The 26,570-nt window shown below is 52.5% G+C and overlaps 1 protein-coding gene across 2 annotated transcripts in view; it reads right to left on the bottom strand.

Annotated features, from left to right (window-relative positions):
- The window catches only part of CCNJL (cyclin J like), a 60,424-nt gene that overhangs the window by 2,801 nt on the left and 31,053 nt on the right, over positions 1-26,570 (bottom strand). For both annotated transcript variants that reach the window (XM_002710350.4, XM_070075799.1), the window contains exons 2-4: positions 24,051-24,264; positions 3,612-3,914; positions 661-820 (exon numbers count right to left, since the gene is read on the bottom strand). In XM_002710350.4, the coding sequence (XP_002710396.1) occupies positions 661-820; positions 3,612-3,914; positions 24,051-24,264 (677 nt within the window). The remainder of the gene's footprint in view (positions 1-660; positions 821-3,611; positions 3,915-24,050; positions 24,265-26,570) is intronic.

Genomic DNA, 26,570 nt, shown 5'->3' on the forward strand with positions numbered 1-26,570 from the left:
TTGCTCTCACTTCAGTCCCTGGGATAGGGAGGCCAGTGACCAGGTTGTGCCACTTCCTGCTGGTGGGAGACTGGTAGACCTGGTGGAGCCATACGAGCCGTTCTGCCTTGTTTGTCCACCATGCTGCGGTCACCAGGGAGCCCTTCACTCCAGAGGAGTTTACGGTATGGGTCCATGACAGCTTCAAGCAAGTGTTTACACAACACTTTCTCTCCAACATTCCCGGGGTCCTTGCAAAGAGGCTGTGGCCTCTTCTGTGAAGCCACTCAGGCTTAGCTGGCGAAGAGGCCAGCTATGCAGCCATGTCTGAGAAAAGGAGCTTATAATGAGAATTCCTTGTGTGGTGTGATTATCCCTAACATTACACTGTAGTTTGGCTCACAGAGTTCAGATGTCTACAAGGAAATGCAGTCAACCTTTCTACTCCCTGGCTCCTTGACCTTGAAAATGCAAACCCAAAACTACTGCAAATAGGAAGGACCACCTCCCCCAACCTCACTTCTATCAGAAGCCACCAGAGTCCATTTCCCATGAGACACGATGTTTGGAGGTACCACCACTGGCCCCAGCCTCAGGCAATCACCCTTGACCATAGGGGGCCTCAGGGTCAAGGGGAACCTCAGAATTTGGGAAACACAGAAGATCAGGAGAGGAACATACACCAGCAGGATTTCAATGCACGTGCTGAGATGCTCCAGGGAGTAGTTGGAGATCCTCTGCAGATCTCTGGTCCAGTAGGGAGAAAGCTGCAGGCAAATCCTGGAGGCCCCAATGCAAGCTGCAGCGACCACAGAAGGCTGGAATTTGTAGAAGACGTGATCTGAAAGAGAACCCCACAAGGAATCAGCCTCAGAAACACCCCCACAACATCCCCTCCTCCTGCACACTCCCCAGCCCCTCAGGACCCCCATGTCTGTGCTGGGTATGAGTGGACCCGTGAATTGGTTCAAAGGCTGCTCATTGCTGTCCTTTCAATTGAAGGACAATTAGAAACTGTTCCATCTTCAAACACCTTGCTTCTCTGTCTGGGATTTCTTTCTTTCTTTTTCTTTTTCTTTTTTTTTTCTTTTTAAAAGACAGAGTGGACAGTGAGAGAGAGAGACAGAGAGAAAGGTCTTCCTTTGCCGTTGGTTCACCCTCCAATGGCCGCCGCAGCCAGCGCACTGCAGCCGCGCACCGCGCTGATCCGATGGCAGGTGCCAGGTACTTATCCTGGTCTCCCATGGGGTGCAGGGCCCAAACACTTGGGCCATCCTCCACTGCACTCCCGGGCCATAGCAGAGAGCTGGCCTGGAAGAGGGGCAACCAGGACAGAATCCGGCACCCCGACCGGGACTAGAACCCGGTGTGCCAGCGCTGCTAGGCGGAGGATTAGCCTATTGAGCTGCGGCGCTGACCCTTTTCTTTTTTTTTTAAGGTTTATTTATTTATTTGAAAGACAGAGTTACAGAGAGACAGAGGCAGAGATCGAGAGATCTTCCTTCCGCTGGTTCATGCTCCAAATGGCTGCAATGGCCAGAGCTGGGCCAATCCAAAGCCAAGAGCTTCTTCTGGGGCTCCTACATGGGCTCAGGGGTCCAAGTACTTGGGCTATCTTCCCAGGCCATCAGCAAGGAGCTGGATTGGAAGTGGAGCAGCCAGGACTCAAATCAGTACCCATATGGGAGGCTGGCACTGGAGGCAGTGGCCTCACCTGCAACGCCACAGCACTGGCCCCAATCTGGGATTTGTAAGTCAGCCTAGAGCTGTGGTTTTCCAAGTATCGTCCATGGCTCTCAGGAGGCTGCAAGGGGCTTGCTGCAGGGCTACACACAGAACCACACAGTGTAGGTCCCTTCATTGGCTGCTGTGGGGGAATGCCACACCATTTCCCAGGCTCCCTTAGGGAGTATGACTGCAGCCACTTATGGTTAAGAACAATGTCTGGGCCCACAGGAGGCACTCAGTGGAAATCTGTTGAATGAATCAGTGAGGGGCTCCACGAGCTGGTAATTCACAATTGAAACTGACACTTCACTTAGGTTTGCTAAGGAATCTTACCATCCAGCAAAGACAGCTGGCAACATAGCAAAGCTGGTACCACACACGTGCAAAGGCAAACAGGCGAACTTTCCATAGTTTTAAGGAATGACACTTGATTTACAGTGCATTACATGGTTATCTTAAATTTTTTTAAGATTTATTTGAAAGGCAAGGTGAAAGAGAGAGAAAGAGAGAAAAAGAGACCTTCCATCTGTTAGTTCACTCCCCAAATGGCCACAACAGTCAGGGCTGGGCCAGGCTGAAGCCAGGATCCAGGAATTCCACCTTGGCCTCTCATGTGCATGGTAGGGGCCCAAACTGGCTCTCTTCCACTGCTTTCCTGGGCACATTACGGGAAGCTGGTTCAGAAGCAGAAATGGTAGGACTGGAACTGGCATTCAAATATGGGATGCCAGTGTTGTAAGCCACAGCTCAACCCACTATACCACAACACTGGCTCCAGTGGTCTAAACTCTTCAGGATTTTCAATGACTTCAACTTTTGCCTTATAACGTATCCATCAGTTAGGGTAGTATTACAGCTGTAGACATAGCCACAGAGTCAGTTTCCCCAGATTCAAATCCTAGCCATGACAGTGGCCAAGTTATTTCACCTCTTACGCATCACTTCCTTCATTTGCAAAATGGGAATGACAGAAACAATTCTTTGTGTGGGGTAATGTTGGCAAAGCTCTAAACCAAGGTATCTGCACAATAAGAACTCAATGCATAGTATCACAACCACTGATAATGCTAGTCATAACTATTTTGGTTTGTGGCAGGGTATTGTGTGGTTGTATGGGCGGCATTTCTGAATCACTGTTTTCTCCTAACACCTAGATTTTAATACACTGGGAAAAGTGGGTTCCAAGGCAGAGTCCCCAAGTTGGGTTACTTTCTTTGCTAAAGCAGATGTAAACATACTCCCCTCCCTCCAGCCTATCCGTATGATGCCAACTCTTCAGAAGCGATGGATTTTTGCGAACCTGTGCTGGTTCAATCTTTTGCAGTATTCCAGGTTTCCATAAGAAAAATTACTAGCTGATCTCTGAAATTTGTAAGGTACTTTCCGCCCGTGTATAAGCTGCTGTTTATTTTACATGGCATTGGTAACACCTGTGGCAAATCTGTGCTCAGTCTTTTCTGACCTCCTTCAAAAGTGGGAATGACCTGGATACACAGGCCCCAGTGCATAAGGCAGGCCCTCTAGCATGGGCACTTGGCGCAGCAAAGATGCCACACCCTGCATCAGGGCGCCTGGGTCTGAGTGCCGGCTCTGCTTCTGATTCCAGCTTCCTGCTACTGTGTGCCCTGGGAGGCAGCAGGTAATGGTTCAAGTACTCGAGTCCCTGCTATGGGAGGGGAGACCGCGATTGAGTTCTGGGCTCCCGGTTTTCAGCCTGGCCCAGTGCTGGCTATTGGGGGCATCTGAGGAATAAACCATTGGGCAGAAGATCTTTTATCTGTCCCTCAAACAATAAGTAAAAATATAACAGAATCAGAAGGTCCCCTTTGGAGGGACATGGCCATTCGAGCCACCCAAGCCCAGCTCCTCTTCTGCCTTGGGCCCCACCGTGTCGCTGTTCTCACCTTGCAGGGTGACCTCGAGGAAGTAATGCGCGTACTCCTTGAGGCACTCTTTGGTCTTGCGGGGACAGGTGGTGGGCCAGGTGTGGCAGTGGTGGTCCTTCTGGCTGACGGAAGCCAGCAGGTAGTAGTCCAGGAAGTGGGCGGGCGTGGGCAGGCAGAGGTTCCAGCCGAAGGCCTCCAGGAGCAGCAGCTCTGTGCTCAGCAGCTCCTTCTTGGTGAGGGTGAAGCTCTGGCTGCTCAGGATCCTCGCACTGTTAATCTGCTCCAGCTTGGGCACGCGGTCTTCCCTGTCCTCAAACTTACCTGTGGAGGGAGATGGAGCAAACGTTACCGGGAGAGACTTCCGCGATCATGTCCAGCTGTGTGATCATGGTAAGGGGTCTCACCTTCTCTGTGGCTCAGCTTCCTCATGGGTCACATGGCCCTAGTACATCACAAGGCCCTTGTTAGATTCAACGAGAACATGCACATCAAATGCGCAGACCAGCACCTGAGTCGCAGAAGGCGCTGAAGAGCAGTCAGCACCAGCAGCCAGAAGCTGGGAGGAAGGGGCCCCACCTCCTGCTGGCCCTCACCAATCCAGGCTGTAATCATGACCTTGTAAATCTGACCTTGGCCCTCCAGATGTGGAAAAGCCCTTCACCGGCTCCCTGCTGTCCGCACCACTGGGGTCAAGGAACAGAGGCATTTCCATATCCAGCCCTGCCGTCCCCAGCTGTGGACTGCTCCTAGGGGCAGGGGGAGCTCCTCCTGTACGGAGGGGCAATGCCCAGGGGCTCTGGAAGGGACATGACCGCTCCACTGTGTGAGTCTCCACAGCACGGGGCTTCCCCAGCCTCGGGTTCCACACAAGGGAGACACCACCACCACCGGGCTGTGGACCTCAGCACTGGCAGTTCTTTGAACCCCTGTGTTTTCCCTGACCCCCAGCCTGAACACTCTCCCCACCCTGTCTTCATGCAGGAGAACTTGGCATGTACTAACCCTTGCAAGTCACTGCCTCCCGGAAGCCTTCCCAGACCATCTCCCAACACTCTGTACGATTCCCACTCCAGGTGGCAAGCCCCTGGAGGGCCAGGCTCCGGTCTGCTCACCTGCAGCCTGCAAGCCCAGCCTCACAGGATGCAGAGCAGCTGCTGCGTGAATGTCAGAAGAGGCGGCAAAGCACCCATCGGCGCTGATCAAGGGAGCAAGAAGCGCAGGGCTCACCCGTCTGCTCACACCTGCAGGGGCCTCTGACCCAGTTCTCACCAGCATCTCCACTTCGTGGGAGAGATAAGCAAGTCACCGCTGCAGGCTCTCTACCGCAGATGCACCGCACTCCTGAGCCGGGCCTCGAGGGATGCCTCTGGGAGACCCAACACCCACTCCAGGCAGACCAGGGTCTCTGTCGTGGCAGCAGTGCGCCAAGTCGGGGCAGGATGGCACGGATGCAGCTCCTGTCTTCGCTGGGGAGGGGCTGAGCAAGCAGCTCAGCAGTGTGGGGCGGAGACCACTGCAGACCACGGGCTAGGCAGCGGACGGCAACCCGCACTCCGCCACCTTCTGGAGCCCAGTCCACCTGGAAAAGCATGGCCCCCAAAGCACACATTGTCTCCTGTCCGTGCAAAGTTAAAGCTGCCCAACGTGGAAGAGCCTTTCTCTTGTGTGATTGGAAATCTACTGGGTGGGTCTGCTGGCCTCTGGAGCCTCACACCCAACAGTCCCTTCCCAGGCACTGGATGGGGCCAAAGGGAACGCTGACCACTCCCTGCTGGGAGTACTCTTCCCAGTACCCATCTTAGAGCTCAGTTCAGAGGCCTCCTGACCTATCAAGGCGCTTCTACAGATAGTCATGGCCAGCGCCTCCTCTAAGCCCTTTGAGGACAGGAGCCGGGTCTGGCCCCTGCGCGGCTGTGCTGCTGGCTTTCAGCACCGTGCCTGGCACTGAGGCACCCTGGGAATCTTCCGGGCAGGTGCCTAGTGAATGAACGGCGCTCTCCGCACAGTGGAATTGTGAGCCACTCGATTTTTTCTGATGCTCTTTTGTGCCTTAATGTTTCTCCAACAACTGGATATTCTTTGCACAACTCATAAAGGAAGGAAAACATTTATTTTTTGTCAGATGGTCCAGGTTTCCTTGAACCTGGTGCTCAACTGAGCCAGCCTCAGCTGAAGACGCTGAACAGATAGGAGCTCTCTTTCTTGCATGGAGCAGGAGGCGGCACAGCCCTCCAGCACAGACGTGCCTTGGCCCCGGGGGCGCCACTAAGACCTCATTCGGCTTTGCTGGCACAAGCAATCTACCCCCGGCAGCAGATGGTCTCTGCCAGACTAGGCTCATCCTCTCTTCATGCTGTGCAAACCCTTCCCAGCTCTGCTCCCAGTCCAGGCGGGTCCTCTACAGGGAAAGGGCTGCGGATTATGGAGGAAGCTGGCTTGAACAGGCATCTTCAGTGCCCCACACTGGGGAAGACCTCCTGAGGCCCCACAGCCCTGCAGGCCACACCAGGCAGAGCCGGGTCTAAATCCTCAAGGAGTTTGCTGTGAACCTAACAGCACTAAACTCCACAGGCTATTTGTTTACCATCTAGGAATAAGCTCCATGTGCAGATGAAATGATCAGGGAGAGTGGAAAGTGCGGGGACAGGTGTCGTGGCGCAGCAGGTTAAACCACCGTCTGCGACATTGTGATCCCGTATGAGTGTGGGTTCCAGTCCTGGCTGCTTCAACTTCAGAAATAGCTCCCTACTAATGCGCCTGGGAACATAGAGGACAGCCCAAGTGCTTGGGCCCCTGCCACCCACATGGGGCACCTGCATGGAGTTCCAGGCTTCTGGCTTTGGCCTAGCCCAGTCCGGGCCATTGAGGCCATGTGGGGAGTAAATCAGTGGATAGATCTCTCTATCTGTCTTTAAAATAAGTAAAATAAATCCTGAAAACAAAACAAACAACAAAACAAAACAAAACAAAAAAACCGAAAGAATGGAAAGTGCTTCTTGTGCTTCTCGCCTAGCACACGGAGGTGCTTTGTGCACCAAGCCCTGGGTCCTCATGGGTTCCTTCAGGGTCCCCGGAGGCGCGGAATAAGAAGCTGGTGGGGGATGTCAGCCTCTATTGCCCAAAAGCAGATGCAGGAGCCCCACTGTTTCCTGCTAGCTAGGCCCAGCCCAGCTCAGTCACTAGTCCCCAGCACAACACAATTCACAGCCAAAAAGATTTTATGAGTTTCCTGGTGCTGCACCTGCCCGACACACATTTCCTCCCCTCCTCCCCAGACTCCGAGTGGGGCCGGCCCTTTGTCCCCGGCCTCAGCTGCAGTGAGAACAGATGCTTGCAGGTCCTCAGCTGGGCCCCCAGGGAGGGCCAGGGGACAGAAATAGGCGACCGGGAGTCAGACAATAGCTACCACCTCGCCTCCACTCCTTGGATGCTCTTTCATTTTGAAAATGTTCAGATCCACAGGAAGGATGGAAGAACACAACAATGAACATACAAGACGCTTCCCCCAGACTTCCCAGGGCTGTTACTGAGCCACATTCACTCTGTGTTTGTGGGAACACCGGAGATCAACAGTGGCTTCATGGGAAGTTTCCGGTGGGGTGTCAGATGGGACATGCATCCACTCAAGGTCATCTTCTTATAAATCACAATGCTATTAGAAGTTCTAAGACGTCAACATTAACGCAATAACACCTTTAAAATATTCAGTCCACATCTGAGATCCTCCCCAAATGCCTTTTATCACCGCTGCTTCCTTGTCTGATCTAGGACCCAAATTCGGTTCACACACACACAGTCTGTTACACCTCTTCAGTCACCTTCATGGTTTTGGTTTTGTGGGACACTGCCTCTTGGGAAGACTCTAAGCCAGCTGTCATAAAACGTCCCACGTTCCGGATTTGCCTGTTTCTTCATGATCAGATGCAGGTTTTGACGAGAAAACTGCAGAGGTGTTGTTCTACCCTTGTTCTCAGACCCCCTCAGTTTGGCCCAGCAATACCAATGCTGTCTGACGCTTATTCACTCTTCCTGTGAAATCAATGTAACCATTGTTATTCACCTGCCAGCTGATGTCCAGGGACTCTGACCATCTTGTTTCTCAACAACCTTTAACCCCCTGGCTCGGAGCCATGGATGATCCTTGCCTAAGCTATTACAGCGGGGGTCAAAAAACTAGTTACACAAGTCCCATCGTTCCATCCACATTCGTGTTTACTTTTTTCTGTGTATTTGGGAGGAAGAGAAACAGACAGCTCCCATCTGTTGGCTCACTCCCCAGATGCCCACAACAGCTGGGGCTCGACCAGGCCAAAGCCAGCCAGGAACACCAGCCAAGTCTCCCAAGTGGGCAGCGGCCATCACTGCTGCCTCTTGGGGTCTGTAGCATTGGGAGGCTAGAACTGGAAGCCAGAGACACGAAAGGAACCCAGGTACTCTAACGTGGGACACAGGCATCTTAACTTCTAGGCTAAATGCCTGCTCCCATTCTTTTTTGATGTTCGCGTTGTCCCGAACTGGAACATAGGGGCTCTTTCAATGTACTCCTGAAATCAAAACAAGTCCCAGACCTATCGAAGTCCTCACTCCAGGTCTTGGTGGGCAGGCACACACGTGTGCCCGTGTCATTGGTGGTGGAGGTGAAGTGTGTAAGTAGCGCCTCCTACCTGCCTTTTATACACCTGGCCGGCTGGGGCACACCACCAGTCCCTGAGGCTGTTGCACAGTGGATCAACGGCGAGTGAGTCCAGCCAAGTGGCTATGCCACAGCGGCTAGACACCGTCTACCCCGTGTCACCAGGATTCTCACAGACTGCCTGCTCTTTTCCTTTACTGGCATTAAAAAAATTATGGTCAAAACCACATGACAAAAAAATTTCCCATGTGTAACTGCACAGTGCAGGGATACTAAATACACTCACAGTGTTAATGCAATGATGGCCACTGCCCAGCCACAGGACCCTTCTCTTCTGTAAAACAGAAACTCTGAATCCATGCGACACTCCCTCCCCTTCCCTCTCTAGCCCCTAGCAAACCCCATTCTAGTCTGAATGTGGCTTCTCAGATGACTGGCTTATCTTCTTCCACCTACTGTTTGGACAACCAAGCCTCCAGACAAACCAAACAGGGTTCCTGACTATTTGAATTAGGGCCAAGAGAAGTAATATTAACTACTTTAAAAAGAAAAAACCCTCACAAAATCCATTTATCAGGGAAAAATTTAAATACACTAAAAAACAAAAGGAAAAAGGGAGTGGGAGCCAGCGATGTGGTGCAGTGAGTCAAGCCACTTCCTGTGAAGTAGCCCATATGGGTGCCAGTTCGAATCTTGGCTGCTCCACTTACAACTGAGCTCCCTGCTAACGTGCCTGGAAGAGGAAAGCAGTGGGAGATGGCCCAAGTACTTGAATCTCTGCCATCCATGTGGGAGACTCAGATGAAGCTCCTAGCTTTGGCTTGGCCCAGCCCCAGTCATTTGGGAGGCTGGAATCAGGAGCAGAGTTGGGACTTGAACCCAGGCACTCCAATATGGGATGTAGGTGTCCCAAGAGGCATTCGAAGCACTGAGCCAAATGCCTGGCTCTAAGGACCTTTCTGCTGCTGCTTCCCTTCCTCAGATTCCTCTTCCTTGGAGAAGTGACCCCCAGGAGGAGGAGAACTCCACCAGCTTTATCTATGGTCATGGAGCCAGCAACCATAGCCAGCCAGGATTGTGGGAGGGGAATGGCTTTCCTGGGGACCTCAAGTTCAGGGTCAGGTGCCAGTTTCCCATCCTGGCTCCCCTGTCTCCATGTACATGATCTTGGGCGTCGTCTGGAAATCCACACCTGGGACGTCAGGTGGTGAGGAGGGCTCAAGGACACAGTGCAGGGTCACGACAGGCACAGGACCCCTGGCACTAGGGCTGTGCTAATTACTGGACATGGTGTCTCTTCTCTCAGCCCAGACATGGAGTTTTCTCAAGTCCTGTCAGTTGGCACAGAGAAGCTGCTAGGGTAGGAGCTGATGCCACAAGACACTTTCTTGCAGGTTTTGAAAGAGGGGTGGAGGTTGGGGCCAGCGCTGTGGCATAGCGAGTAAAGCTGCATCCAATATGGATGCTGGTTCAAGTCCCGGCTGATCTACTTCTGATCCAGCTCTCTGCTATGGCCTGGGAAAGCAGTCGAAGACGGCCCAAGAGCTTGGGCCCCTGCACCCACGTGGGAGACCCGGAAGAAGCTCCTGGCTCCTGGCTTCGGATTGGTGCAGCTCCGGCCATTGCGGCCAACTGGGGGAGTGAACCAGCAGATGGAAGATCTCTCTCTCTCTCTCTCTGTGTAACTCTTTCAAATAAATAAAATAAATCTTTTTAAAAAAAAAAAATAGGGGTGGAGGTGAGCACAACAAAATTTTCCCTCACCTCCTACCTGATCTCATTGCACCTGCCTCCTTCCCCAGGACAGTGACCCTGAACTCCAATCCTTCCAATGGTGAGTTCTAGGCTCTCAGTCAGATGTGTGTGTGTGTGTGTGTGTGTGTGTGTGTAGGCAGAGGGGCATGTGTTGGGTTCAAGGCCTGTGCAGGTGCCGCTCCCTGGGGTGGGATGGTCCCAGGTCTCCCAAGTAGGCAGCAAGAGGCAGAGGGCCCACACACCAGGGTGTGAGCTCCAGGAGGGCGGCAGCACCAATGACATCCGGTTCTCTCCCCTGCTCCCTGGACCTGACACACACCAGCATCACAGCCGCTGTTAGCCAGGACCACACCGCATTTTCTGTGGGGGAGGAGGGCTGTGCTGTTCTGCCCTTAGCGGTGCCCCTCAGTTAATTCTGGCAAGAGCCCTGGAGAAGCTGAGGGTGTTCCGTGCAAACAGCAGCTCCGGAGGCCTGAGTGAGTGGCCCCAGTCACCCAGCTGGATGTCTGTGAGTCGGAGGCCACATCTGCCTCATAGATGCTAGAGGTTGCATTCAGCTGGCACAGTATCTGGCATAAAGTTCACACTCAATACATAGTTGATTTTCTTTAAATAAATGAACAAAAGGCCCCAAAGGCCCGAACGCCCCCTGCACTCCCCCCGCATCCACAAGTGGGAGCAGTAATTCAGGTAGATGCGGGTGGCAGGCAAGCTACTGCAGCCTCCCCCACCTAACCCAGAACCCTGTCCTCCACACACGCTCGGGTCTTCAACCTCCCCTCCGCTTATGCCATTTAGCATTTTAACTCCAGGCCTTTTCCATTCAAATCTGCGTCCTCAATAGGACTTAGTTCTTTCTTCCAGTGATGGAATTTCTGTGGCTCTCTAACAGGACGCATTCTCTCACAAAGGTGGCCCTCCTGCTCTTCCCTGAAGAAGGGACAGGTTTTGAGCTCTTTGATGTGGAATGAGAGGCTACACCGAGGACAGCAGCCCCGAGAAAGGCTGTGTGAACCAGGCAGCTGGTGGGGCAGAGCCCACGCTCTTTGGATCCAGCCCGGGTGCTGCTGAGGCTCGGCCCCTTCCTGGCTGGGTGGCCTGTGCTTCCTTATCTGTGACAGGGGACTCACATGAGCAGAAATGAGGATGACAGCTGATGGCTCAGTGTGCTTACAACAGCATCTTTACAAACCTGTGCTTAATTCCAGACCAACCTTGCAATCACAGCCACAGGTAAGGTGAGAGCTGGGCATCCGGAAGGGATCTGATAGGGAGACAAAGCAAGGGACGAGGCTGGGAAGGCCAGAGGCAGCGGGGAGTGAGCAGCATCTCCCGCCCTCTCTGCTCTCAGGACCAGCTGCAGGTGCACCCAGAGGTTGGGAAGTGTCCTGGGGAAACAAGCCCCCCACACCGGTTGCCCCAGGCTCCAGGAGTCCACTAGGCAGGCCCAGGGAGCCCGCCTGGCTAGACTCCCATCCTCCCCCAGGAAACTGAGCACAAGGCCCCTCCTCCCTCCTTCCTCTCCGGCAAGCAAGCTGTTCTGCTTTCAGCCGCATCTCCTGTCCCTGGCCCTGAGCAGGCGTGGGTAAATAACGGATGAATGAAGCGAGGGAGGGGGACTGAAGGCAAGCACATTTGGACAGGCTGAAGGAGTTCCTGCGTCTAATTTTGGATACGGAGACGAGGTTGTGGGTGGCTGCTTTCCTCGGGAGGAAACTGTGAACATGCCTCCCGGGCCAGAGGTGGCACTCGGCCAGCTGGGTCACCGCAGGCTTCCTCTCCTGCGGCGAGGACTTCCCTGTCACGGGAGGGGAAACTGGTGCAATGACTGCACACGGCGCCTCTGTGGATCCCTGGCTGCTCTGCACTCTACTTTCCAACCGACCCAAATGTCACCAGGTGTCGCGAAAGCAGGGCCTGTGGGACAGGGGCCGCTGGGCATGCGGGGGTGGGGGTGGGACAGAGCCCTCTCCCGTCACGAAGGTGCTGGGTGACTCCCCTGCAGCATGCTCACTCCCAGTCCTCCAGTGTCCGCCTCAGGTCAGCTCTACAGACTTTAGGAAGAACAGAGCAGCACGGCCAAAGAAGTGGACGCAGGGCCCTTGGATGTTCCCGCCTCTGCTGGGAGCTGGGAGAAGCAAGAGGGAGCCAATCCTGGCCACAGCTGTCAAGTTACGAGGGGGAGCCACTTCCAGACGCAGGGCGCAGTCCTGTGGGTCGGTGTTTTCCTCTAGGCTCCGCCGCTCAGAGCACAGAGTACCCAGGAGGCCCTCCGCAATCCTCCACTTGCTGGCCCCAGTCTTCCTGGTATGGCCAAGGAAGGAAGTGACACGGCCGCCACTCTACAGTGGCTCCTCTGAGTCCAGTACCTGCGTTCCCATCCCTTCCTTCCTGTATGCTTTCAGGCAAGCTGGCTACCTTACTGGCCCCTGGTTTCCTCCTCAGTTATCTGCCTGCCCCATAGCATTGTTTTAAGGACTGAAAGAGAAAACACGTGCAAAAAAACCTCAGAACACTGCCTGGCAAATACACATCAACATTAGGGGCGGGCACTGGGTGCAGCAGTTAAGATGCTGCTTGGGAAACTAACATCCTCATATCAAGCGCCTGGGTTTGGGTCCCAGCTCCGCCTCTGACTCCAGCTTCCTGCTGATGCACACCCTGTGAGGCAGCAGGTGGTAGATCAAATACTTTTTAGGGTCCTGCCACTCACTTGGGAGACCGAGACTGAGCTGGGGGCTCCTTGCTCCCACCTGGCCCAACCCTGGCTCTTGTAGACATTTGGGGAGCAAACCAGAAGATGAAAAGATCTGTCTCTGCCTTTCAAAAAAACAATGAAAATTAATAAACACTAGCTGCTCCAAGTTAACACTGTTAATAACAGAGTAACAGTAACTCCCCAAATTCTGTTTATAGAAAAAAATGTAGCAAGATTACAAGTGATTTTTATTTTACTGTTTATATCTTTGCTACCTTCTAATTTCCTACAAAGAATGAATATCACGTTCCTACTGAAGAGAAACAGTCTACACTCCTCACAAGGCAAGACACTGCTGATGAGAACCTGGAAGCCAGAACTGTCAGAGCGACCACCAGAGAAGGTTCCAGAATGTGGGTCTGCTCCAGTCCATGAGTTTCTCAGCATGAATCTGCTTTACAAGAGTTCGAAAGTCAGGAGGCGTCAGATTTTCCTAGGAGAGACCCAGAAACCTCACCGTGTCAGTGACAAAGAGACTTTTCCTGTCTAGACACCAAAATGCTTGCAATTAAAATCAGGATCCAGGAGATGGCAAAAGGCAACACACACACCTTGAAGTCACTCTGGAAAACCCAGACAAGCACACCAGACACAAAAAACAATCTCTAACCTCTCCACCCTGCGACCTAACAGGCTCGCGTACTTCCCTAGGGGCTAAGACTGGTCTCAAACTTAACAGAAACAGACACTGTAGGCAGGTGACGGGTGCCCAGCACGGTGTAGGCTGCTGTGACAGGCGTCACTCCCCAGTGTCGAGGGGCAGCTCCGCCAGGAGCTGTGTGAGGGGTGTCCTGGTCGAGGGCTCCGGAACACCTCCCGCACCTCAGCAATTCACAGAGGGAACAGGCGTGCGGCAATCCTGGTGCCAACAGGGATGCATGAAGGCTACAGGACAAACATGACAGACAGGGCTCAGGGAGAACCTAAGTAAGAAGACAAAAACCCAAGGCTTGCTCGAAGCAGCCGAGCCTCAGAGAGGAGGAGAGCAGAGGAGCGCTCAGTGTCAGTGTCCTGCTCCTTTCCTGCTCGCTGTGTGAGCCCAGCTCTTCTCCCAGCTGCGAGGACACTTGGACTTTCTCGGCTGGCTCGATCTGGCACATGCCGGGAGACCAGCTGGTCTCTCCAGGTTTACACGCTGCTACCTCAGGGGACACCTCTGGGTTATAGAGCAGAGTGAGGTGGGGGCCTAGTCTGTTTTACACTTCATTGTCTCCCATCGACCAGCACAGCCTGGTGCATGGCAAGTACCTCAGGGTGGAAGACATCACCTTCGGCGACAGGCACCATGGACAAAGCCCCCGAATCTCTGGGCTGACAGTGTCTACAACCCAGCAGAGGTCAAATAACTGTTTTCAGAATGTGTGCGGTCAGTTCAAACCACTCATGCAGCTTGAGATCCGGCCCTACCCCCACCCCCCAATCTCTAGAAAAATCCAAGCACTTAGAGCCCAGGGGCCCAGGCCTTGGACAAACAGTTCCGGACGCTAGACTTGCTACAGCAGATCATACAATTTGAGAGCTTCCGGCCCCGCCAGCTGTCTGACAGGCAGTGCACACAAAATCCCTCCCCTGAAATGGCTCTTAGGCCTGCCTGTCTGCTGGGACAGGAACAGGAAATGGAAAATCACCCTGTCCCCGGCTCCCGGGGCTGTGACATTCATGTCCCATGCCTGGAATTGCTCAGCATGCCTCTCACGGGACAGACCACCCCTTCCAGTCTGTCCTGTGCTGTCTGGCCACTTCCCTCTCCTCCTTCCCCCTGCTCCATGTCACCAGTCACACCTCCGCTGGAGCAGCTTTCGGGGGGAGGGGTAAAGACCCCAGCGACCGTCACATGAAGTGCACAGTCAAACCTACGACCAGCCCCGATTCCTGGAATGCTGAAGTGGTTTCAAACGCTCCCTGTGGCAGGAGGAAATGGGGTGTTCCTCCTGGCCGCTCTTGCATGACCCGCAAGGATCTGGTAAATCACCGCCTGCGTATGGCCTGCCAGGCTTCCTTGCAGGTTTGGGGTAAAGTCTCAATAAATCTCACACTTTGTCTGAACTACACCCCTGGAAAAGACACTAGGAACTCCCTTTGTAGCCGCTGCCTACAATCACAGCCCTGGAGGCATCTCAGGCGCCCCCAGCTTTGGCAGGAAGAAGCTCATGGGTTCATCTTCGTTAGCCAGGGCGGGATTAAGGCTGCTTTCAAGTTTCTGAAACCTTCGGCAACAGCACCAGTGGGGTCACCCCACCCCGCCCCCCTGCTTTTCAGCAGTAGCAGCTGCCCATTAATCAGAGCAGGGGTGAAGGGCTTAGAAGAGGAAAGGGTGGTTTATTGGGGGAAGGACAGCCCCTCCCAGACTCTCCTGAGGCCTTGAGAGGCACCGGGCAGGCGACAGCTTTTATTGGTATTTGCCCTAAGACATGAGGCTATTGATTTGTGGCTTAAAGAGCTCTAAAGGCAACGGGTCTAAGAAGCACCCCTGGTCTGACAGCAGAGCACAGATGAGGAACGCTAATGCGCTGCCCAGGGCACACCGTGAACGCCACCTGCAGACACTAGTGAGAGGCCAGGAATGCAGAGAGATGCTTTTTTTTTTTTTTTTTTAAAGATTTATTTTATTTATTTGAAAGGCAGAGTGAGAGAGAGAAAGACACACAGAGAAAACTCTTCCATCGGCTGATTCACTCCCCAAATGGCTGCAATGAAGCCAGGAACGAGGAACTCGATCCTGGTCTCCCGTGCAGGTGGCAGGAACCCAAGCACTTGGGCCGTCTGCTGCTGCTTTCCCAGGTGCATTCACAGGGAGCTGGATCACAAGCAGATCAGTCAGGACTTGAACCGGTACTCTGATATGGGACGACGGTTTTGCAGGTAGGAGGTTAACCTGCTGCACCTCAACACTGGCCCCGAAAAAAAATTTTTTTTTGGATTATTTATGTCTATCTCTCTCTCTGTCACCCTGTCTTTCAAATAAATGAAATTAAATATAATTTTTAAAAACGAGTACAGGCTGATGGGGACGGACACTCCCTATCCGTTCGTAGGAGCGCATGAGTGTAACTACACACAGTTCGTTTCTGCTAGTCACAGAGGCCACCCTGGGACACGGAATCCGTGAGTATTAAACTCCTGTTGCTAAGGGAGGATGTGGGGTTAAGTTCCTGCGAGTCTCTGATCACATTTGGTCATGTGATCAACAGGCAACCCTGCTTTGTGTATTTGCTATACTGTACTGCCAACTCAGTAACAAGGAACTCCCGGCAGAAGCACTGGAAGTCATGCTGGCGTGACGCCTGTCCCATGTGGATTTCTTCTACGACACATCGCAGCCTGCTAGGGGTTAGGCCCACGAGGCAGCACTGCAGCTCTAGGCTTGGGGGCCACTTTAATCAGCAAAATCACCATGAATCACACAAACAAGGAAAGCTTGGCAGGGTCTAAAACACAAAAAGTACATGTGATTACGGTCTGCTGAGAGCTGAAACGAGGAGGCGGAGCCCAGGGCTGGTGCTGCCGCACAGCAGCTATCAAACTGTGAAGGTGCCAGTTCGTGTCCTGACTGCTCCACTTCTGATCCAGCTCCCTGCTAAAGGCAGGAAAGCAGCGGAGGATGGCCCAAGCATTTGGGGCACTGCCAACTACACGGGAGACCTGGATGAAGCTCCTGGTTCCTGGCTTCGGCTTGGCCCAGCCCACCACTCCCTCTCCCTCTCCTCCTCTCTTTCAATTAAATAAGTCTTTAAAAAAATAGAGACAGAGAGAAGGCACAGAGGGCCCAGCTCTGTCAGCTGGGGACACATGCAGGGTAAGTCACCTTTACCACTGCCCTGCACAGACCCACAAATGACCAGAGAAGCGCCACCGTTGATTTGGGGTTTACAGAAAAGCTCCTGCAGGTATACAGATTCACAAGGACAGAATGAAGACCCACTATACCTCTGGATATGCATACAGTGCTTCTAAAAATTATACTAGGTCAATTCTGCAAGAAGACATAAGAAATCGTTCCCGGCTGGTGCCGCGGCTCAATAGGCTAATCTTCCGCCTGCGGCGCCGGTTTCTGTCCCGGTTGCTCCTCTTCTAGTCCAGTTCTCTGCTGTGGCCCAGGAGTGCAGTGGAGGACAGCCCAATGCTTGGGCCCTGCACCTGCGTGGGAGACCAGGAGAAGCACCTGGCTCCTGGCTTCGGATCAGCGCGGTGCGCCGGCCGCAGCACACCGGCCGCAGCAGCCACTGGGGGGTGAACCAACAGAAAAGGAAAACCTTTCTCTCTGTCTCTCTCTCTCACTGTCCACTCTGCCTGTCAAAAATTAAAAAAAAAAAAAAAAAAAAAAAAGAAATCATTCCCAGAAATTGCCTTTGAAGACTGGGATGGGAAACATTTTGTTTTATTTTATTTTATTCTTTGGAGCCCACCTTTCAAGTGAGTATACCATTTCTAAGTGTGTAAGTCTCTAGCTTGGAGATGGGCTGCCTCTCCTCCAGGTAAGCTCCACAGAGCACAGCAGGTTCATCCAGGGTCCACAGGGGAGTCCTGGCCTGGAACAGAGGCCACAAGACCTTCTGGCTCAACACTCTTCTCTCCCCAGGGGGAGGATGGGTGCTGAGCTAAAGGTCAGTGTAGGACTTGATCTCCCCTCCATAAACCAGACGCCAGCACTAAACCCCAAGGGAGAGACAGCTCTGCCGCCCCCACCTTCCACTGGTTCTCCCAGGCCTGAAGCAGCTAGCCAGGGGCAGGAGGGGACTCAGTCCGGAGGAATAAAGCTCCCAGTGAGACACTTGGTTTCCCTAGGGAGGGTGAGGGTGCAGAATGGACAAGGAAAGAAAATGGAAGCTGGCAAAGCAAAAAGTATGATGGGTGTAGGGTTAGACGGGGAGGGGGGAAGAATAGGACAGGGAGACGAGGGCTAATCCAGCAACATTGTCCACCAGGCAGTTTATCTGGCATAATCCATGGTTCATTCTCCCCACTGTAAATGAAAATGGTTTTATTTTTCCAATTATAAGAACATGTGAGTACCTGTGGGTTTTGAAGGATGTGCGTCAGGTTGTGGGGCTGTGGGGGTGGAGGTGGGGAGGAACTCATTTACACACTAGGTTTTTTTTTTTTTATAATAGTAACATCACTCATCCTTTTCATGTCATAACAGTAAGGTCTTACGTTCAAGGCCATTACAAAAAGGACACTCCTCCTGCCTCTCTGGCCTCCTCTCCTGTACTTCCTGCTTCCTCCGCTGACCCACACCCAGGGCATGGACTCTACAATCCAGTTTCCACGGAGCAGCAACCACCAGCCAACAGCAAAACTCCAGTTTCTGATAACCTTCAACACAGAATTTCCATGTGATCCACAATTCAACTCCAATAGCTACACTCCAAAGAGCTGAAAATAGGTTCCAGAATATTCCTAGCAGCACTATTCACAATAGCTAAAAAGTGAAACCAAACTGAACAGCCATCACTAAATGACTGGATAAACTGGGGTATATACAAGGGAGTATCATTTAGCCACAAAGGGAGCAACACATGGATACACACTACAACATGGCTGAGCTTGGAAAGCATCATGTAAAATGACAGTTTCCACACATGAGTGGCCATGTATCATATGATCCCCTTGAGGCTTTTAGTGTTTATTTGCTTATTTCGTCTGCTTGAAAGGTAAAGTGAGAGAGAGATACAGAGAGAGAGCGTGATATGGAGAGAGGTCTTCCATCCACTGATTCTCTCTCCAAATGTTCACAACAGCTAGAGGCTGGGCCAGGCAGAAGCCAGGAGTCTTGAACTCCATCCAGGATGCCCACATGGCTGGCAGGAACCCAAGTACTTGAGTCATCACTGCTGCCTCCCAGGTGCATTCACAAGAACCTGGGTTGGAAGTGGAGCAGCTGCTAAGATTCAAACCAACACCAACAACAGGCGTCTCAAATGACAACTTAATCCTAGGCACCACAACACCAGCCCCACAGGGTGCCTTGTAGATGAAAGAGCCAGAAAAGGCAAACACATCAGACAGAAAGCGGGTTAGCTGTGGCCAGGGCTGTGGGTGGGAAATGAAAATTTTCTGAAACAACAGACAGTGACAGGTGTACAACAGTATGAACGTTCTAAATGCCATTGAACTGTATACTTTAAAATGGCTAACACGGTGAATTTCAGGTTTTTAGATGAATTTTACTTCAATGTAAAGAAAAAAAAAAAAAACAAGCCATGTGACCTTGGGAGTTACCCAGCCCCTCTGAAACCATGAAACAGGTAGCTGGCAGCACGACCACAGAGGCTAGTGGGGAGGATTTCAGTGTGCGGCTCGGTAGGGACACGGAGGAAGGGGCCAGCAAGCGGCAAGGCAGTGACTGCCGTGAGCTGTCAACAGCAGCTCACCTGGCAGCCGTGGGGCCTCCACCATGCCGTGGTCCTCCCAATTCAGTAAGAACAAACTGACCGTTCGAGGAGGGGTGAGGTATAAGGTGAACGACTGAAGAGGAGGATGACTAGGGGCAGGCGCTGTGGCGCGGTGGGTAAAGTAGCCTGCAGTGCCGGCACTGGATAAAGACACCAGTTTGAGTCCTGGCTCCTCCACTTCTGATCCAGCTCCCTGCTAACAGCCTGGGAAAAGCAGCAGACCTGGAAGAAGCTCCTGGCTCGAGGCTTTGGCCTGGCCCAGCTTTGGCTGTTGTGTGCATTTGGAGAGTGAACCAGCAGATGAAGATCTCTCTGTCTCTCCTTCTCTCTAACACTGATTCATAAATAAATGAATTTATTTTTTTTAAAAGAAAAGGATGACTCCTAATATCCAGAGTATATTTATATATGTACCCTATTTAAATATATGTATTTAATTTTTTATTAGGTTATTTGGTTTTTTTAGAGGCTTATTTATTTATTTAAAAGCAGAGTTACAGAGAGGCAGAGGCAAAGAGGGGGTGGGGGGAGAGGGAGAGAGAGGGAGAGAGGGAGAGAGAGGGAGAGAGGGAGAGAGAGGGAGAGAGGGAGAGAGGGAGAGAGAGGGAGAGAGGGAGAGAGGGAGAGAGGGAGAGAGAGGGAGAGAGGGAGAGAGGGAGAGAGGGAGAGAGGGAGAGAGGGAGAGAGAGAGAGTTCACTCCCCAGATGGCCACAATGGCTAAAGCTGCGCCAATCTGAAGCCAGGAGCCAGGAGCCTCCTCTGGTCTCCCAAGCGGGTGTAGGGGCCCAAGGATTTAGACCATCTTTTCACTGCTTTCCCAGGCCATAGCAGAGAGCTGGATCGGAAGTGGAGCAGCCAGGACTCAAACTGGTGCCCATATGGATGCTGGTTCTAGAGCTGGCACTGTGGCGCAGCAGGTTAACGCCCTGACCTGAAGCGCCAGCATCCCATATGCGTGCAGGTTTGAGACCCAGCTGCTCCACTTCCAATCCAGCTCTCTGCTATAGCTTGGGAAAGCAGTAGAAGATGGCCCAAGTCCTTGGGCCCCTGCACCCATGTGAGAGACCTGGAAGAAGCTCCTGGCTTCGGATCAGTGCAGTTCCAGCCATTGCGGCCAATTGGGGAATGAACCAGAGGATGGAAGACCTCTCTCTCTCTCTCTCCCCCTCACTTTCTCTCTTCTCTCTGGGTAACTCTGACTTTCAAATAAATAAATAGATCTTAAAAAAAAAAAAAAAAAAAAAGGATGCCAGCACTGCAGGCAGTGGCTTTACCCGCTATGCCACAGGGCCAGACCCTCACTTGTTTATTTGAAAGAGAGAGATAACTTCCATCTGTTGTTTCACTGCCCAAATGCCCACAACTGCCAGGGCTGGGCCAAGGCCAAAAAACTATGAGCCAAGAACTCCACCCAGGTTTCCCATGTCAACAGCAGAAGCCCAAACACTAAGGCTATCACCATGACCTCCCAGGTATGTATCAGCAGGAGGCTGGAGTCAGAGCCAGATCCAGGCATTGAACTCAGGTAATCCAATATGGGATGTGGGCATCTTACCCACAGTCTCAACTGCAAGGCTTACCACCTGCCCCGTTCCATATTTACATTAAGTCGCTCTCCTGTGTTAAAGGAGGAGACACAGTTAACTCCATCTCAGAACCAAAAGGGCAGCTTCAGCAGGTCCACTGTGGAACAACCTATAAGCTCTCACTTATCCCACCTCCTTCTGCAGGCCTGCAGACATGGGCTGATTGATGGAAGCAAAAGGGACTGCACGCAGGCAGGAAGGTCCCATCTAAGTAGAGGCCATTACCTGGAAACAGCTTTAGAAACTTGAAAACCAACAGGTGGGGGCAAGAACCCTAGCTCTTCCTCTCAGAATAATCTGGTACCAGACAGCTCAGGCCAGGTGACCTCCTGGTGGTTGAGAGTAGGCCTGGGCAGCCAGGAGGGGGTGAACAGGACCTCAGGCTGTCATGGAAACTCTTCTTTCCTCAGGCCTGTGCCGCATATGGCAGGTGTCCTGAAACATCCATTCTTGCTGCCTGAGGCTGGCTGCTGCCCTCCAACATGCGGGAGGGGCGCGTGCCTCTGTCTGAAAGGCCCTTTCCCCCCCACCACGGCGACAGCAGCACAAAGGAGTCTCCAGTGTGCGCCTCACAGCCCGGCTCCACAGACAGGCAGACGTGCGGGAAGGGTTTCCATGGCCCCGTGGAAATCTAAGCTCCCTGCTCCCAGCAGGCTTCGATGCAGCCCACAGATCACAGACAGCAGCAGGCCAGAGGCCACGGTGCAGATTTCTCCCGTGCTGCCTGAAATGCGATGCCCATCCTGCCTTCGCCGTTAGGGGGGTCTTGCAAACCCTGCATTTCTTCCCAAGCTGACATCAGAGAGCTACTCATTGATTTGGGACCTTGAAGTAGCAAACAGGCTGGACTCCCAGCAAAACTGGATTCTGTGTAGAACACGGGAAATTCACCTGGCCCAAGGTGGATAAGAATCACAAATTATGAGACTAGAAACCTAAGCCAAAGGGATTATTTAAATTTTTTTTTTTTTTTTTTTACTTATTTGATAGGGGTGGGGGTGGGAGAGGGAGAGAGACAGAGATAGAAAGAGAGAATGAGTTTTCCCACCCACTGGTTCACTCCCCAAATGCCTGCAATGGGTAAGCCAGGAGAAGCCAGGAGCTGGAATCGCAATATGTGGGTGGCAGGAGCCATCATTATCACCTCCCAGGGTTTGAATTAGCAGGAGCTGGCATCAGGGAATTGAACCCAGGTACTCTGATGTGGGACATGGATGTCTTTTTTTTTTTTTTTCCCTTAGATTTATTTATTTTTACTTGAAAGTCACAGTTAGAGAGAGAAAGAGAGAGAGAGAGAGGTCTTCCACCCACTTGTTCACTCCCCAATTGGCCACAATGGCCAGAGCTGAGCCAATCCAAAGCCAGGAGCCAGGAGCTTCTTCTGGGTCTCTTACGTGGGTGCAGGGGCCCAAGGACTTAGGTCATCTTCGACTGCTTTCCCAGGCCATAGCAGAGAGCTGGATTGGAAGTGGAGCAGCTGGGACTTGAATCGGCGCCCATATGGGATGCCGGCACCACAGGCAGTGGTTTTACCCGTTACTCCATAGTGCTGGCCCCATGGGACATGGATGTCTTAACCATCCCTAAACACTTGCCCCTGCCAAAGGGACTATTCACAGTAGGTGCAAGGTGTCAGGGTGGAAAACCACATGGTATTTTGCAAAGTCTAAAACTGCATCGCAAGCTGGATGTCCATGTTTGGGGTGGGGGGGTATTATGGCCATGAGCCAAGGGCAGACAATGCCACCCAACAGAGTGAGTGCCATCTTCCAGCAGTGCCAGGGAGACCCGAGGATTGAGAACAGGTGTACAGGGAACTAGAACAATGACATATGGGGAGAGGAATGGACCATCTGATTGAATTTTGAGGATAAACTACTAGATGTCTAAGAATGTCCTAATTACACTCTGAGCACAGTGTCGGGGGTACCCCAAACATCTGTGTTTAAGGTAACCTGGACAAGTGTGGAGTCCCGACACTGCAGGAGCCGTTAGCTCCCTTCATTTCATTTATTCCACATGTTTTCTTGAGGGCTCATTGTGTGCCTGGCTGCTTTCGGTCCCTGAAATGCACTGCCTTGTGCAGGCAGTAGATGTGACTGCAAGGATGCTGGAGGGCTGCGTATCAGGGACACTGCACCTGCCCAGAGTTTTCACGGGGATGCACGGTCTGAGTGATGTTTAACCTGGACCAGATGGGCAGGGGAAGGGAACAGTCCATGTATCTGTAACAGGAGGGGGCTTGGCCAGGGTGACAGAAGCCAGGGAGTGAAGAAGACAGAGGTCAGAGAGGCAGGACCTTAAGGGATAGTCTTTTTTTTTTTTTTTTAAGCAGAATGCTGTAATTTACCTAGCCTTGCCTTTTTTTTTTTTTTTTTTTTTTAAGATTTATTTATTTGAAAGAGTCACACACAGAGAGAGAATCTTCCATCTGCTGGTTCACTCCCCAGATGGCTGCAACAGCCAGGGTTGACGCAGGCCGAAGCCAGGAGGCAGGAGCTTCATCTAAGTCTCCAGCATGCAGCGGCCCAAACCCTTGGACCATCTTCCACTGCTTTCCCAGGTGCGTTAGCACGGGGCTGGATCACAAGTGGAGCAGCTGGGACACAAAGCGGCGTCCCTTTGGGATGCTAGTATTGCAGGAGGCAGCTTTACCTGCAATGCCGCAATTCTGGCCCCAAGGGAGGATCCTTTACCTAAGACTGCTGGTAAACCAGGGGATGGGTTTAAGCAACAGTGTGGCACAGCAGAACCATGTTTGAAGCTCACATGAGCAGCACCACTGTAACATGGCTATTTCCACCAAAGCAGGCAGCTCACACCTATGCTATTTCCGTGAGGCCTCACTGGAAGGTGCACCCTAGGCCTAGTGATTACAGAATGAGCCCTGCTTAGGTCCACATCAAGTGCATTTCCAAACAGCTCTAACCACAGGAGATGCAAAGGTCCCCCTCCTAGCACGTTCAGAGTCCCTGCACCAGGAAGCAGGAGACACAGGGTTAAGAGCACAGGTTCTGGCATCATGCAGTTCTGGGCTCAAATGGTGCCTGCCACATATTAGCTGGGCAACCCAGCTTAACCTCTCTGGGCCTCAGTCAAATGCAGCATGAGGAGAAATGCTTCCTGTGGGTTGCTGCGTGGATTCGTGAAGGTCAAGCAGTTAAAATCCACATCTCTTATCCTGGTGCATGACAGATGCTAAAAAACGTTGATGATCACTCATCGAGTTCACACTCAGCATGGGATGAACACAGAAGCCGCGCAGGACTCCTGACAGACGTAAAACAACCCCAGAAACAGCAGAGCAGAGGAAGCAGGCTTCTACTTACTTGCCAGCAGGAGGCAGGAGATGGCCACGGTGTACAGCTGCTTGGAGGTGGCGATGTTGTAGCGGTCCATGAAGTGGTCCAGCAGGTAGACAGCCAGGTGCCGGGCTGCAGGACAGAGCTGGCAGTGGCTGCTCAGCAGGGTCAGGATGTCCACAAAGAACCGGCGGCTTTTCAGGAGCGGGGAGTGGGCGCGGAAGGCAGGCAGCTTCATTTCCTGCAGGGCAAGCGGGACACGGGGCTCAGGGCTGCCTCCCTAGAGCCTTGGATGCCCTGGAAAGCAAGATCCGCAGTTCCCTCCATATCCACATCAGTTCTTCCAGCGCCAGCAAGGCTCCTCCATTCCTGACACTGCTGGGCCATCTCTTACCTGCCCTCCATAAGCACAGGCTCAGAACAGATTGGGGGCTTCTACATTAGCAGAGGAAGCCACTCATTCCTGGAGAAAGGGCTGCTGTGGGAGATGCATGAGGCCACAACAGAAGGAACATCAGACCCACAACCCAGCGGCGGCTCCACGCTCAGCCACATGTGTAACCCTGCTCACCTGCCTTCTCCTTTGCTTCCTCCTCAGTAGCTGAGGAGTAAATGAAAAAATGTAGGCAAAACGCCCAGCACACAGTAACACCCCCCGGTCCCACAGCTCATTCCCTCTGTGACCAGGAATGGGAGGCAGCTTTTGGAAGGAAAACAAAAATCAACCTAAAAACGCTGTGGAAGTCAAAGCGCAAGAAACTCCCAAATGTTCTTCCCCCTGAGTCACTAATTGTTGACATTTCTGCCTTCTTTCCTCCTTATACACACACTTTTTTATGACAGAAAAGGCTTTACCATATAACCCACCTACATGAGACTCTTTTTTCCTTTTTTTTTTCTTTTTTGACAGGCAGAGTTAGAGAGAGAGAGACAGAGAGAAAGGCCTTCCTTTTCCATTGGTTCACCCCCCAAATGGCCGCTACGGCCGGTGCTCTGTGTCGATCAGAAGCCAGGAGCCAGGTGCTTCTTCCTGGTCTCCCATGCGGGTGCAGGGTTCAAGCACTTGGGCCATCCTCCACTGCCTTCCTGGGCCACAGCAGAGAGCTGGACTGGAAGAGGAGCAACCGGGACAGAATCCGGCGCCCCAACCGGGACTAGAACCCAGGGTGCCAGTGCCACAGGTGGAGGATTAGCCTAGTGAGCCACAGTGCCAGCTCATGAGACCCTCTTTGTGGAGGAAATGTCCTGGGGCCATGGGCAGCTAAAGAGAAGCAGAACAGAAGGAAAACAGGAGAGAAGTTGGCAGAAAGAATGAGATTAAAACAAACTGGAAGCCGGCGCCGCGGCTCACTAGGCTAATCCTCCACCTTGCGGCACCGGCACCCTGGGTTCTAGTCCCGGTCGGGGCGCCGGATTCTGTCCCAGTTGCCCCTCTTCCAGGCCAGCTCTCTGCTGTGGCCAGGGAGTGCAGTGGAGGATGGCCCAAGTGCTTGGACCCTGCACCCCATGGGAGACCAGGAGAAGCACCTGGCTCCTGGTTTCGGATCAGTGCAATGCGCTGGCCGCGGCAGCCATTGGAGGTTGAACCAAAGGCAAAGGAAGACCTTTCTCTCTGTCTCTCGCTCTCACTGTCCACTCTGCCTGTCAAAAAAAAAAAAAAAAACAAAAAACAAACCAACAAAAAAAAAAAAACAACAACAAACTGGAGCCCTTCCTTTCTCGGACGCCTCTCGCTTAGCCCGGGACGTTACTTAAGTAGCAATGGACAAGGACTCGAAGGAGACTGATCTGTTCACTCGCTCACTCAGGAGATTCATTAATTCATCTACACTCTCACCACTACTCGAGGCACGAGGGACGGAGCTGAGGATAAGGCAGACACAGACCTCAGTGTGAGACTTAAAACTATGAAATCTGTAGAGGAAGACAGGAATAAATCTTTATGGTCTTAGATTAGGCTGTGGTTCCTTAGAAATGGCACCAAAAGCTGAAGCAACCAAAGAAGACACCACGTAAATGAAATTTGCACAATTAAAAGCCTTGATGCTTCAGAAGATAGAGGTGAAAAGAAAGCCCCCAGAAAGGGAAGAAGTATTTGCAAAGCAGATGTTGGTAAGACACTGTAACAGAACACATAAATAATACTTAAAATTCAACAGTGAAAAGACAAACACCCACACTGAAAAATGGGTAAGGGTGTGAAAAATGGCTTGGGAAGGATGCTCAACATCATCAGGGAAATGCAGATCAAAACCAAGGTGATGTTACCTCACACCCATTAGTATGGCCGTCATTTAAAAAAATTAGTAAATAGGCCGGCGCCTCGGCTCAATAGGCAAATCCTCCGCCTTGTGGCGCCGGCACACCGGGTTCTAGTCCCGGTGGGGGCGCCGGATTCTGTCCCGGTTGCCCCTCTTCCAGGCCAGCTCTCTGCTGTGGCCCAGGAGTGCAGTGGAGGATGGTCCAAGTGCTTGGGCCCTGCACCCGCATGGGAGACCAGGAGAAGCACCTGGCTCCTGCCTTCAGATCAGCACAGTGCGCCGGCCG

This window comes from Oryctolagus cuniculus, chromosome 6 (genome assembly GCF_964237555.1).
Source record: "Oryctolagus cuniculus chromosome 6, mOryCun1.1, whole genome shotgun sequence".
Lineage (NCBI taxonomy): Eukaryota > Metazoa > Chordata > Mammalia > Lagomorpha > Leporidae > Oryctolagus > Oryctolagus cuniculus.